This window comes from Vicia villosa, unplaced genomic scaffold (genome assembly GCF_029867415.1).
Source record: "Vicia villosa cultivar HV-30 ecotype Madison, WI unplaced genomic scaffold, Vvil1.0 ctg.002930F_1_1, whole genome shotgun sequence".
Taxonomy (NCBI): domain Eukaryota; kingdom Viridiplantae; phylum Streptophyta; class Magnoliopsida; order Fabales; family Fabaceae; genus Vicia; species Vicia villosa.
Window position 1 is genome coordinate 227616 of NW_026706070.1, and position 15013 is coordinate 242628.

Below are 15013 nucleotides of genomic sequence, written 5' to 3' on the forward strand. Positions count from 1 at the left end.
ATGAAAGTTGTAGATCTTGCAAAATAAAACAACATCTTACAAAGTAACTTTTTTCAAAAGATCAACCATTTATGAAGTTTTGGAAATTTTGAAGTTTAGGTCATAAACACTTAGAAATTTTTCTAAGTGTTTTAACCTAGTTTTCATCCAACTTTAGGCTCATTTTTCACAAATTTCCCAAATGATTCTGAAGAAGACATAAACTAATGATTTGAAGTAGATGTTTAGGGCTTTCCAAATTGTGTTCAACCTTCTCAAAATTCAAATTGAGCTAAGAGTTATGCTTGTTCAAAGTTGGCCTCATGGAGTGAAATTATAGGTCATGCCAAGTTTTGAAACTTGCAATTTTATGCAATTGCCTACACTAATTGGTACCTCTAAACTTCAGAAACAATATAGAGGATAGGAGAGGATCAAATGCATCATTGCAAAGAGATTGAAGAATATTCAAAAATTCAATGCCATGTGATTAAGTAATCATTACAAAATGGAATATTGGTGAATCATCAAAGAATCTTCCCCCAAGCCAATTAGAGGCTTCTCTGCATCAGAATGGTTCCCTCAGATCACACAAAATCGATGGCTAGGGGATTGATCAAATGGAATCAAAATTTGTCATCATTGCACTTTGGATATTTTTGAATTCCTTCATAACCAAGAAACCAAATCAACCTCACTAAGCAAGCTCTCCACAGCCAATTGATCTGCATTCATTTGCCTATAAATAGGAGGGCATACTTCAGTAGAAAAACACACCAAAGCAACAGAATTCTTGTTTTCTCTCTTCTTTCTCCATACTTAAGGTTTTCAAAGGTTCTTTGGCAAGAAGACTCGGATTCTTCAAACCAAAGCTCTTCCTTTGGAATTAAGTATTCAAACACATTAGGGGAGTCATTTAGAGGTGATCCAGACCTCTGAAACACTTCTGGAAGTGAGGAATCATCATCTTCATCACTCACTTGGAGCTGTTGCAGTTGGGGTCGAGCAAGAGGTTCTGGGTACTTTCAGTCCAACCTAAGCATCTCAACACCTTCAAGGAGGACCACTGAAGCTATCTGGATCGCTGCAACAACTCTGCAACACACTTTGATCAGAGCCCGATCTCCATTTTTCAGGTAAGTTTCCAAAGCTTCAAACTCTATGATTCACGCATGATAAGTTTAAAATGAAGTTACCAGTTGGTTTCTGCACCTTCATAGATCATTAGCCCTCAATCAATTGCATCAAAGCATACATATATAGCATTTCATGTTTAATTTCAGTTTTAGGGTTCTTAGTGTTCATGCTTGCGAATTTTATGTTACGCTTAGAATAAATAAAATTAAAAGACACCATCATAATCCTCGTCCAAAAACGAGCAAAATCCATGTTTACATCTTTAAGTTTGGTTGAGAAACGAAGGAGATAGCAAATTCAAAAAATCTGAAGCTGAAGGTTGAAGATGAAGATGGTGGCGCCATTTTTCAAATTTCCTGGGTTTTAGTTTATTTTATTTTGAATAGAAGGCGTTTTATAAACGAATGAATAACTTGCCCTAGTGGCCACACATGCGCTCTTAGTCTCCTCATGCCTCGAGTCTGGGGTTCGAATCCCCCTCGCCCCAGACTTTTTGTTTCTTTTATTTTTCCATGATTTTACCACTTGTTTGGAAATATAATGAACTGAATGCATATCACAAACACCATACGCGCGCTGGCCCAGTGGTATAGTTTTGAGTGTATAACCTAAAGGGCGTGAGTTCAAACCTTGGTGAAGACATTTCCATATTTTTTACCACTTTTCACACTTATTTTCTTCACAACTTCACCCAATTATTTAACCTATCAAATTAAATCATTTTCACTTCATTTTTCACACACTTTTTATTTAACATATCTATTTTGTGAATAATCAAAAAAAATCATAAAAATATTATTTTATTTCACATATTTTTATTAGGTTTAAAATAGTATGTTTTAGGTATTTTCTTAAATATTTTAATACATATTTTCATTTTGTTTTAACCTAATCATTTTGTAAATAAAGTTTATGATAAAACCCTAATTGTTTAGGTCTTAATTAAGTAAAAATATTTATTTTTACTTTGATTAAGTTGACTTTTGTCAATTCTCAAAGCTGTTTTCAATCTCTGATTAAATCAAACGATTAAGGTTTTCAAACAACGAAACCTTATATCATTTCAAATCATTTCCAACTGTCTTTATCACCAGTACTGTAAAGTACTGGGCCTCTAATAGAGTGTAAGTCCCAAACATCTTCTCTTCTTAGCTTGTTTTCAAAACTGTATTTTCAAAATCTTCTTTCTATTTTCAAAACATTCTTCTGGTATTTGAAGGGCATTATTCCCGGTGAAACTCTTCAGATACCTATGTGACCTTTGTCCATCTTCACTTCTTCTGTTTTCAAAAAAAACCATTAACTGTTCATCATATATATTCAACTGTTATCAACAAAAAAAAATACTGTTGAGGCTCTGTACATACTTCTTCAATGGCCTCCACTCCATCCAGGTTAGGCTTTACAAGCTTTCAATTTACAGTCTTTATTTAAATTACTGTCAAATATAAACTGTGCATATATTAGTTTAGAACTGCGTTTGAGTATAAACCTTAGGACAGTTAAACTATATATATATTATAGGAATATGGCCTAGGATTGAGAATGTCTTCCCGGTGAAGGCTCTTTCCTAATTAGAGATCTGTAGTTCAAACCCCCAAGATGAATTATTCCCGGTGAAACATCTTGGCAAAAACCTTAGAATCCAAATAATAGGACACATCCACCCAAAGAGGAATTATTCCCGGTGAAACCTCTTACCCATTTGCTTAGAGCCAAAATAAGTTCAAAACTACATAGCTTTCTCTTGTGCTATAACAAGGACCCTCGATAGCCTCCTCTTGGGCTTTGTACAAGGACCCACAGGCTTCTTAAAAGCATTTCCAGCTTCCTCTTGAGCTTGTATACAAGGACCCATCAGGTTTCTTATAAACATAGGAACAGGTCTTTAGTTACCTTTTAGCCTACCCTGGTGAGTTTCTTCCACTTTAAACCAGACTTTAAACAAGCTAAGTTTGTCTCAATTTCACATTGAGTACATTTTTGGAATGAGAGACATGGACAGTCTCTGTCACCCTTATCTTCATCAATCTTTCTTAGCAGAGTCTAGGATCCATGTTTGGTCACCCTCAGCATTGAGTCAGCCTTCATCTTGGGCTTTAAACAAGAAGTCTCCATTAGATAATCTTTCTGCCCTTCTTTTTAATCAAAACCCCTGGAAAGGGTTAGCCTCCAACATCTGTCTAAAATGTCAAAATCCCTGGAAAGGGTTAGCTTCCACACATTCCTTCTTTTTAATAAAAATCCCGGGAAAGGGTTAGCCTCCAAAATTAATTAATAAATAATTTCATTCTCTTAGGAGATAATTTCCCCAAAAGAGTAAAAACCCCTGGAAAGGGTCAGCCTCCAAAAACATGATAAAGTCAGTCTTTTAACAGACAAATTCACCAGCTGAGTCAAAATCCCTGGAAAGGGTTAGCTTCCAAAGAAAAACAGTCTTTTAATAAATAAAACCTCCTCAGTAGAGTCAAAACCAACAAAAACAGTTAGCCTCAACCTTGGGCTTCATACAAGGCACCCAAACAATAAAACTCCCCTGTCAAGAGTCAGCCTCAACCTTGGGCATTGTACAAGGCAGATAATAGAGTCTCCCCAGTGAGTCCTTCATCACTCAGTAGCCACAACCTTGGGCTTTGTACAAGGCAGATAAACCATATCTTTCATGTGTCAAAGATTCCTAACACTTAGGATCTTTCCCCATACAGTCATCCATACTTAATTCATTTAAGAGACCGCCACAACCTTGGGCTTTGTACAAGGCAGAAAATAGTATTTTTCCCTAGCTACAGTCAGCCACAACCTTGGGCTTTGTACAAGGCATATAAAATAGAGTCATTCATTCAATTATCCTCAACAGAGCCACAACCTTGGGCTTTGTACAAGGCACACAAATAGAGTCTCCCTAAGTAGAGTCAGCCTCAATTCTGGGCTTCGTACAGAACACTAAAATACCCTGTAATTAATTCCCAGTGGAGTCATCTCCCAGAGTCAATAATTAATTAATCAATCAAAAAGCCTCAAGCTTGGGCCTCATACAAGCCATCTAAAGTCAAATCTTTTATACAGTAGATAGACATAGCTTATCTCTATAGAGAGATATTTTTACTACTCTACTACATTCAAACAAACAAACATTTCAATTTCAACTTCAATCAAAGTCTCCCATTTAGGACTCTGAAAGACATGCTCTGGCACATTCCCAAACTTGTACACTTTCCCTAATTTGGACGAGCATCTTTCTTTCATTTAAGAGGCATCTGACTGGCATACTTGCACACACAAGTAAGGTCCCCCTCTTGAATGAAATGAATTCAGTTATTCTGTCACTCTTTTAAATGTTTGTGGTAGAATAGTACAAATACCTCTCTGTAGAGATAATTTCATGTCTCTTTACTGTAAACAGAGATTTAATTCCAAGCTTCAACCTTGAGCTTCAAGCAAGGCACCAAAAAACATTAATTTCCCTAGTTAGTTCCCCGAACTACATTAAGCTCTGACTTCCACTAGGGATATGTAGGCATGAGGTTCACAAGGAATCTCAGCGAGCTAATAAAATACCAAAAATAGTCAGTCTGTCTATCCGTCTGTCTTTCTTTAATCAATTCAATTCTCTCTCCTAACACAAAGGAGAAACTTTCCCAATCATTAGCAATAAACACAATCACAATGACACAGAGAAGGTTCCTGTAGAGTACTACAGATATGTAGGGTGTTTAAACACTTCCCTATGTATAACCGACCTCCCGGACTCCAGAATTTCTAGTCTAGGTGTAAATCCCCACACTTAGCAAACTCCTAGGGTTTAGTTGAGATCTTTTTTCCCCTTTCCTACTCGTAGGACAAATAAGAAAGTTCGTGTGATATCGTAGGAAGAACTGAAATAAAATTCATCCCACCACGGGCGCATTCTCCTTCCAAATTTCGCGTGAAGGGTTTAGCGTGCCGTCCTCCCAAGTGAAACGGGGAGGTAAAGAAAACGACCACCACACAGATCATGTTCTATTTTGTTGTATGTATTTGTATTGCTTCTTTTAAATCTTCATATCCTTATATAGAGAGAGAATAAAAAAGACGTTGGAAGCTTTCTTGCACTAGTGTCATTGCTGAATAAGCGGTTTCCAAGAGAGAGATGTTGGAGTACGTACGATAAGGATCTTCATTTTCTGAATAATCTCTTTATCCATTGCGTCTTTCTCAAGTAAGGCATCCATTAGTAGGATGGAGTATATTGAGGAAATCGTGTCACGCAGCCTTCATCCATACGCTAAAATTTCAAGTTGACTTTCTCCATAATTCTGGAGGTTGAGAAGATATAGCCTCACTTCATTTTTATATAAATCGTTAGCTTTTAAATAATTCTCATAGAGTACATAATTAAATATTATTTTGTAATTTGAATTAATTATCACTCTTTTCGGAAATAATAGGATAGGCGAATGCATTTCCATCGCGTCCTCAAAAAATTAATTGGTCGGCTTAACGCCTTACCGTTTGATTATTTAACTCAAAAAAAATCTTTTTCAATTCTTCGCAAATAAATTGGATGGGATGGATGTACATCCAGACTTTCCTTGAATTAACTGATTGGCCGGTGTACACCTCATCGATAGGTTATTCAATTCCAAACTCATTTTTTTGTTTTATTTCAGAAACAAATGCAAACAAAAGCAATTGAAAATATCCTACACCCAAACTTTTTTCTTCCCCAAAATTATATGATTTGAAGATCTAAAATCTAAATCTTCAGGGAAAATAACTTTTTTCTGTGTAAACAATATAATATTCTGGGTAAACAAATAAATTAATTAATATTCTATGTAAACAATGTAATGAGTTTACAAAAAATCTATCTTACCCCTCGATATTATTGAAAAATCAAGAGGTATTATACGCTAGTTTTTAAAATAATTGAAGTGCACATGCTGGGGTTCGAACCCATATGTATATAACTTAAGTCTTCCGTTTTAAATTGGCGAGGGGTAAAGTGTAATCTTTTCATGACGCCCTTCGTTACCTCGCTACTGTAGCCGAGGTTAAATGCATTTCATGTCCGAGGTGAAAAGTGTTATTTGTAGTAATGTGTTACGGCTTTAGGGATTTTTCTGTTCACATTAGAACAGGTGTATTCCATCTTACTCACAAGTCGTGTCCTCCTAAAAACGAGGGCATTGAGATGCTTTGTCGGGAGGCAGATGCAGCAAGCCAAAGAGCGGATGAAGCAAACTAAAGATCTATTGAGGCTGATTTGCATTTGCAAGAGTTGCAAAACCAATTCCAAATTGATATGGCAGAGTTCAGGAAGAGGATGATCGCTTTAGAGCATCACTCAAGAGGTGGATCTTGCAGTATGAATTGATCTCATCCACATTATAATGATGATCTTTATAATCTATAAGAGGGTGATTATGTTGATGATAAATTAGAGGATGACCTAGCCCAGTATTTTAAGAATGACACAACTTTCATATTTTTTGTATGACCCTACTTAGTTTTTATGTACTAGTGATATATTACGGGTTTTCTTTAGGATTATTTTCAGTTCTCTATCCTGGTGTTTTAACGATGACACAATTTTCATATTTTTTGTATGACCCTACTTAGTTTTTATATACTAGTGACATATTATGAGTTTTCTTTAGAATTATTTTTAGTTTATACTAGTTTTATGGTTAAAAGTATTACTTATCATTGTTGAATACTAGTTTTCAATTAAATCTGAAAAAATTAATTGTTGTTTTATTTCATGCTTTACAAGTAATATTATTATTTTGTGGTTATTTCTCTAGGTTTGATTAGAGGTTATAACAACACATCATAGAAATAATTTAGATGTGGTTATTGGCATTATGATTTACCAAATCAATAATATATATTTATTACTTAACCGAAAATAATAATAGCATCCACAATGTTGATTGGTGGAAGGAGTGAAGGCAGTCAAATTTGAATTCAAGGGGAATTTTGAAAATTTCTTCAAGGAATTTAGTATGTCGAGACCTATTTTGGAGGGTTTAACTTGTAGTAGATTGGAGGGAAGAGACAAGGATGGTTTGGAGATTCTCTTTATGGAGAAGGAGGTTAAAGAGGCGGTGTGGAGTTGCGACGAGAACAAAAGTTCCGGTCCAAATGGCATTTCTTTAGACTTCTTTAAAAAAAATTGGGGAGTCGTGAAGGAAGATGTTATGAGGTTTGTGGGTGATTTTCATTCTAAGGCGATTCTTACTAAGGCGTGTACTTCTTCGTTCATTAATCTTATCCCTAAGTTATCAAATCCACAACTTTTATCGCAGTATAGAATAACTTGTCTTGTAAGTAGCCTATACAAGATTCTTTCTAAACTCTTAGCTTCAAGATTGAAAAATGTTATTGGGAAACTCATCTCGGTTAAACAATCCGCGTTTATTAAAGGAATAAGCATATTGGATGGAATCTTATGGTTAACGAAATTCTTGACTTGGCTAAGAGGGAGAAGAGAAGTTGTTTGGTGTTGAAGGTTGACTATGAGAAGGCCTATGATAGTGTGAGTTGGAACTATTTGAGGTTTTTACTTCATATGATGGGTTTTAGAACCAAGTGGATAAAATGGATGGAGGCTTGTGTCTTTTCTAGTTTAATGGTGGTGTTAGTTAATGGTAGTAATATAGAGGATTCCAAAGTGGAAAGAGGTTTGCGTCAAGGGGATCCGCTCTCCCCTTTCTTGTTTGTTATTTTAATGGAAGGCTTAACTAGGTTAATGGAAAAGATGGTGGAGTTGGCGAATTTCAAGGGATTCTGTTATGGAGATTTTAATTCCTTGGATATTCTCCAATTTGAAACCATCATTTTTTATGATAGAAGCAATGATAATTTGTGGAGTTTGAAGGTCGTTCTTAGAGGATTTAAACTTATGTCGGGTTTAAAAGTCAACTCTTGTAATAGTAATATTAAGATTTTTTCTTTATCCACCTTCCTATGGGGGTCACCCCCAGCGAAAACCCCACTTTACCCCTGCTTCGGAAATGCATTTCCGAAATTTTTTTTTCTAAATTTTTCCAGACTTTGGAAGTGCATTTCCGAAAAAATCCCAAAAATTGGGATTTTGATTAATTCGGAGATGCATCTCCGAAAAACAAAAAAAAATCTAAAAATCCCAAAAATTAATTTCAGGATATTAATTAATTCATATATCATAAATTTGATATAATTTATGAGTAATAAATAATAATAATTATATATTTTGATATAATTTATGAGTTATGAATAATAATTATTATATATTTCTATTCTAATTCATACTTTAAAATTTAAAATAATTTTAATTAAAAAAACTAAAATAATTTCACTTACAAAATGAGTTATAATTTTTTATTTATATATTTATATATTTAAAATAATTATTATGTATTTACAAAAAAAATTAAAAAAATGAGTGTTTTAATTCATATATTTATATAATAATTATAATAATTATTATATATTTATAAAAATTATTATATATTTATATTTTTATATTTTTATATTTTTATATAATTATTATATATTAATTATAAATATATTTATATATTTATATAATAATTATAAAATTAAAAAAATGAGTGTTTTAATTTATAATAATTATTATATATTTATATATTTATATACTAATTTTTATATATTTATATATTATATATTTATATATTTCACTTACAAAATTAATAATTATTATTATATATTTATATATTTCTATTCTGATTCATAATTAAAAATTAGTTATAATTTTTTATTTAGTTTAAAAAAATTAAAAAAAGATTTTGTCTTGATTTTATTTAATGAACAAATTTTATATTTAATTCTATATAATTCAAAATTTATTTATGGAATTAAAATGTTTTTGATTTATATAAGTTAGTAAAATAATTTTTAACTTTAAAACTGTTTAGGAAATTTTGATTCACCTTGATTTTATTGATTCACCTTCATTTTATACCTATTAATTGTATTGATTCACCATGATTTTAATTTTTTAATAATTATTGAATTCTTTCGGAAGTGTATATCCGAAACATTCCAAGACCAATTTGGTATTGGAATATTTCGGATATGCATCTCCGAAGACACCCCTTCCCAAAAAAAAGTGTTTTCGGAAATGCATCTCCGAAAACCCAAAAAAGGGGGTGTTTTCAGAAATGCATCTCCGAAAACACTTTTTTTTCGTGTATTCGGAAGTGCATTTCCGAAATAAGACAAATTTTGAAAAAAAAAGCGTTTCGGAAATGCATTATCGAAGTGAGGGTATTTTGGGTTTTTCGCCAGAGGTGGCCAAGAAGATAGGGAGGTGGGTAAAGAAATTTTCAATATTAATGGTGTTAACTTAAGCAATAGGATGATGTTTGTGGCGTCTTCGTTTTGGCTTGTGGTGTGGGATCCTTTCCTTTCAAATTCTTGGGGGTGATGGTGGCCAATAGCCCTAGGAAAGAAGTTATGTGGAAGGAGATTAGATACGTGAGGCATAGGCTATCCAAATGGAGCGGCAGGTTTCTTTCTCTTGGTGGGAGAGTGGTGCTTATCAACGTGGTCCTCAATTCTATCTCGTTATGCTCTTTGTAGTTCTATTGGGCTCCTAAAAAGGTAATTAAAGAGATTAGGAGTATTTAAGGTAGGTTTCTTTGGAGGGGAGTAGATGGAAAAATATGTATTCATTGGGTTAGTTGGAGTAAGGTGTGTAAGGAGAAATCTCAAGGGAGGCTTGGTATAAGGGATGTCAAAAGTTTTAACTCTGCCCTTTTGATGAAACGGAAGTGGATAATTATCAAGGAAGAGAATGCTCTATGGATAAATTTGTTGAATTATAGGTATTCCAACACTGTGGCGAAGATGTTTGTTAATGATAAGAGGGTGATCTTGAATAAATTTCCTGCATATATTGGTTTCAGTGATGTATGCAGGAAAGAAACCACGCTCCAGCAAGTGGCATGTTGCAGAAAAAATGTCGTCGCCACAAACCTCCCAGAAATTCTGATAAAAGGCCGGATTAAAACCGTTGGGACCTGGTGCTTTGTCCGGATGCATTTGCTTCAGAGCTGAAAGCAGTTCTCCTCTCGTGATTGGAGCAGTAAGCTTCTCATTATCCTCATTGGTAATAACTGCTGAAATAAGATTCAGTACAGGATCATGCTCACACTGCCTTTCTTAAAATAGGGTGTGGAAATATTATTTTGCAATCTCTTTCAGCCCTTCTGTATCTTTAACTTCAACATTATTCTCGTCGACGAGCATAACAATCTGTTTGAATTTCCTTCTAGCCGACGCCGTCGTATGAAAAAAATTTATATTCAAATCTCCCTCCTTAAGCCAATGCAACTTGACTCGCTGCTTCCAATAAACCTCTTTCCTTCATAAGCAACCATTACGTATTAAAAAAATTAAAGTATTTAATAATATTGTAAATTTGATTTGGGTCTTTAATTTTACACGCTAAATTTAAAATCAACTATACGTAAATGTTATTTAGCCTTTTTAATACACTGATGCTAAATTTAGCATTCTTAAAAATTAATGATAGTTAGAGTTTTAAATATGTTGATGTTTAATTTAACTAATAACAAACCCGTGCGTCCGCACGCGTTCTGGTACGGGACGCTCATTTTTTTCAGATGTATATTTTTTAATAGAAAAATGTCTGGTACCCGTTAAAAAATAATAATTAAATGCATAGAAATATGTCTGGTACCCGTAAAAAAATAATAATTGAATGTATAGAAAAGTGTCTGGTACCCGTGAAAAAATAATAATTGAATGTATAGAAAAATATCAGGTACTCGAAAAAAAAATTAATTAAATATGTAGAAAAATGTCTAGTACCCCTAAAAACATTTAGACCAATAAAAAATTTTAATATAAAATATGTGAATAATAGAAGAAAAAAAATATAATAAAAAATAAAAGCTAAAAAAATTATGATGGAATGTCATGACATCAACTCATGACATCGCGCCTGCAGAACTGGAAGAAAGATTCAGTTTGTACTTAACATATACAGAATATTCTATGTGAATATTATTCAATCCTATGTGGCGCATATTATGTAATTCTATGCGTTCGCATGAGTTCTGGTACGGGACGCGTATTTGTTTTGTATATTTTTTAATAGAAAAATATTTGGTTACCCGTGAAAAATAATAATTGAATGTATAGTTAATAAAAAATATTTTGATCAGTAACTTCATGTCCCGTTAATAATCAATATTTTGATCAATAATTTTGTGTTCCCATGTACAAATATTAGTTTTATCAATAACTTCATCATGTACTCGTGTACCTTAAAAAATATTTTGATCAGAAACTTCATGTCCCGTTAATAATTAATATTTTGATCAGTAATTTCATGTCCCGTTAATAATCAATATTTTGATCAATAACTTCAAGTTCCATGTACAAAAGGTTTAGTAAAACATAATCTTATTTTTGCATAACATTTTATACACTAAAACTAACTTAAAAATATTATTAATTTCATTTTAGAAACATAAATTTTCTTATATATTATTTTCATAATAGGCAATTCAACATGTTAAAACAATTAAATAAAAAATATAAAAAATATAAAAATTATAGAATCAATTTATATCAGAAATGAAAAACAAAAACCATGATAATCATTCTTTAACAAAAGTCAACTTTGATTTATAGAAACCAAAAACAAAAACCGGTAATTTATAAAGACCAAATATATACTTAACTCTAATATATATTTTAATTATTCATATATTATTTTAAAAATTATTGTATTTTCGATTAAAATTATTTTGAGATAAATATATTAAATAAAAAAGTAATTAAAAAATAATATATTTTTCTCTTGTTTTGATTCATACATTATTTTAAATATTTTTATTTTTATTTTCTTTAATTATACAAAAAATATAATAACCCGTGCATTCACACGAATTTTGGTCTGGTAACCCGTGCGTTCACACGATACTGGTGTGTTACCCGTGCGTTCACAAAAATTTCGGCCTGATTTTTGGCCTGATTACTCGTGCGTTCACACGGTACTGGTGTGTTACCCGTGCGTCCGTATGGGTACTGATGTGGTACACATGCTTTGTTTTCAAAATGTAAATAAAAAACAAAAATATATTACAAAAATAATTTATTATTTTTAAAAGAAAAATAAATTTTAAAAAAAAAATGATTGCCAAAATTATTTTAGATCACTAACAAAAGCATGTGGTTCACGTTTCATTCTCTCTTTGCCTTCAATAACCACGTTCCATGGCTTTACATCACTTTTAATATATTTTTCAAACCTAACCAAAATCATAACCATTTTCCAATATTTATATTTTGTTATTCTTAAGAGTCATAGATCAGAGTGCTTCACGTAGTGATAGTAACCTCACTTAATGCAAAAATAGATGAAAAGCAAATAAAGAAAGTTATATACTACCAGTGACCACTAAATTCTCATTCAACAAATAAATAAATTGTTGTTCAACAGTATAACCATTTATTCTCTTTTGCTCAACAAACAACTAAAAGGTTTATACTACCAAAATACACAATTGTGCTTCAGGTCTAATCCGAATGAATACACAATGCAAGAACATCTAAGTATTTCTGATATGCCTCTGGACCTTCAGCAATGGCAGTTCCATGGTATTGTAACTTTGTAAGAACTTATTAAAGGAAACCAAAGTAAATTGGTCTAATAAAAAGCTGAATGTAGTGGTATGAACCTTAGCAAAAATTATATGCCTTATGGGAGGAGGATCATAATCATAGGTCTCAGAGGATCATAATCATAGGTCTCGCCAGATTTGACAAACCGGCCCTTCAATGCAATCAAATGTTAAAAATACCATTACTCCGACAAGCGACCTTCTTCCCGAAAATCCCTTACCACCGCAGTAACAGTCTCGTCGCGACTTCGCGACCTCCTCACGACGCCCACTCCACATCAACCGTGCACGCCACACTCCACTGCGAACACGCCGCATCTCCTCACGCAAGCCCATACCGCCACCAATAGCTTGCTGCAGAAAAACTCTTGAAAGAACATAATCATAAGATTATATTATATCATTTCCTCTATGCCGTAAATTCTTTAATCAGTATCCTTGAAGCAATCTGCAATACATATTTTAAGTGTCCAAATCATTTATCAAAAGTCATAAAGAAAAATACAAAACAGAATCATGCATAAGGAAAACCTGAAACGTCAGATAGCCATTGTGAAACTTCCGAGAAAATATCTGCAGTGGATTTTAAATTATCTTCCAAATTGATACCAAAATCATAATAAATAAACAGAAGCATAGTAGCATCATAATATTACTTACCTCAATGACATAACAGTTGTTGCTAAAGAAACAAACATAAGTTACAAAATTGAAATTGGGAAGCTGAGAGAGAATCAAATGAATGGAACTAAAAATCAAATGAGTGGAACAATTGCTGCTCCAAATCAAAATCAAAAATCAAAACCCATTTTTTATCTGTGTCTAATTCCTGCAAGTATACATTACAATATTCAACAACATTGACCTTGCAAAATGGATTGATTTCGTTCCAAAAGCGTGGTGACATATATTTTAGTTTAGCATCAGCAGTCCCAATATTTTAGTTTAGCAGTCGGGCGACCTGTCACTTTTAAGTAGTAGTATATCATGAAACTTCCACAAATTTTTGATAGAAAAATCACTGATGCAGGGCCACAACATTTAAGATCTGAGACAATATATAGATAAACATAGTTACCTCATAAACTATCTGAGAACATCTGCACTAATCATAGTTGTCATAGTGTGGAAAGTGATTCAGAAGTAGAAGAACTCCATGACAGAATGAGCATTATTTCATGAGTTTAACAGATCATCTAAAATGGAACTCGTACTGGGATAAACAAAAATATGGCTGCAAGTTTGATGGGCCTATGCTATATAATATAATATTTCTTGCTTTGAATTGCTGCCATGTAAGCACCGAAAATTTGATTAAGAGAATTTGCTTAATCATACATTATAGGCACCGAAATTTATCATAGTGATTGGACCCTTTAATTCACATTTTTGGAAAGTTATCAATGAATCAATAATACAAACACACAACTTCAAAAAGTGCAACAGAGTTAGCAATAGGAACCTAATCAATTGGAAAATCAAACTTCACTAATTAGTCATTCAAACTAAGCAAGTTAATAATTATATATCTCTTCCTTAATGGATTAAACGGCTTGCAAATTTTCCCATCAGTTTAAGCATAGGCCAATACAGCAACCGCATATTTTTGGCTTTCCAACCTTAGTTCAGTGAAAAAAAATCATTCCTGGCTATATAAACTAATGACCGTGAACATTTGTTTTTGTTATACTAAAAGCATTGGTGTTAAATAGAAGTTATAGCAGCACTATACTGCTATAACATATCAGAATTTTGACAAACCGACATTGGAGATTTCTGTCATTGAGCCAATCACTCCAACAAGAACCTGCTTGCAACAAAAAATATTAGTACCAATATTAAAACAATTTATCAGTCCTCAACGAATACCAACACAATATCTGGTGAAGAATCGAAGCGTACAACAAATTCTTGATGTAAATGATCACACGGGAAAATGGTTTCATCTTGCTATCGTATTGGAACTTTTCAGACCATAGATTATACAAAGAGAGTGCTCAATGTCCATGCGGATTAACCTGCCAATGGAGAAAATTAAATTGTGGTGAGTTGACTCCACCTCCATTTCAAGAACTCTCTCCTACTGCTATTGCCATCTTTACCATTTCGGTTTCCAATGATGATGATGGCGTGACCGTCGCCACTAACGATCATTGTCACACAAATGGAACCATAATAATATATATGTTAATTATAAATGATTAGTAAACATCATAAAACTTCAATAATTACTTACTCCTTGAATGAGAAATTAAATC

At 32.8% G+C, this 15013-nt stretch overlaps 1 protein-coding gene across 1 annotated transcript; it reads left to right on the plus strand.

Moving 5' to 3' along the window:
- Positions 1–7103: 7103 nt before the first annotated feature.
- LOC131640079 (uncharacterized) lies at positions 7104–7607 on the plus strand. The gene has a single exon (XM_058910486.1). The coding sequence runs from the start codon at positions 7104–7106 to the stop codon at positions 7605–7607; it is 504 nt and encodes a 167-aa protein (XP_058766469.1).
- The last annotated feature ends 7406 nt before the right edge of the window (positions 7608–15013 follow it).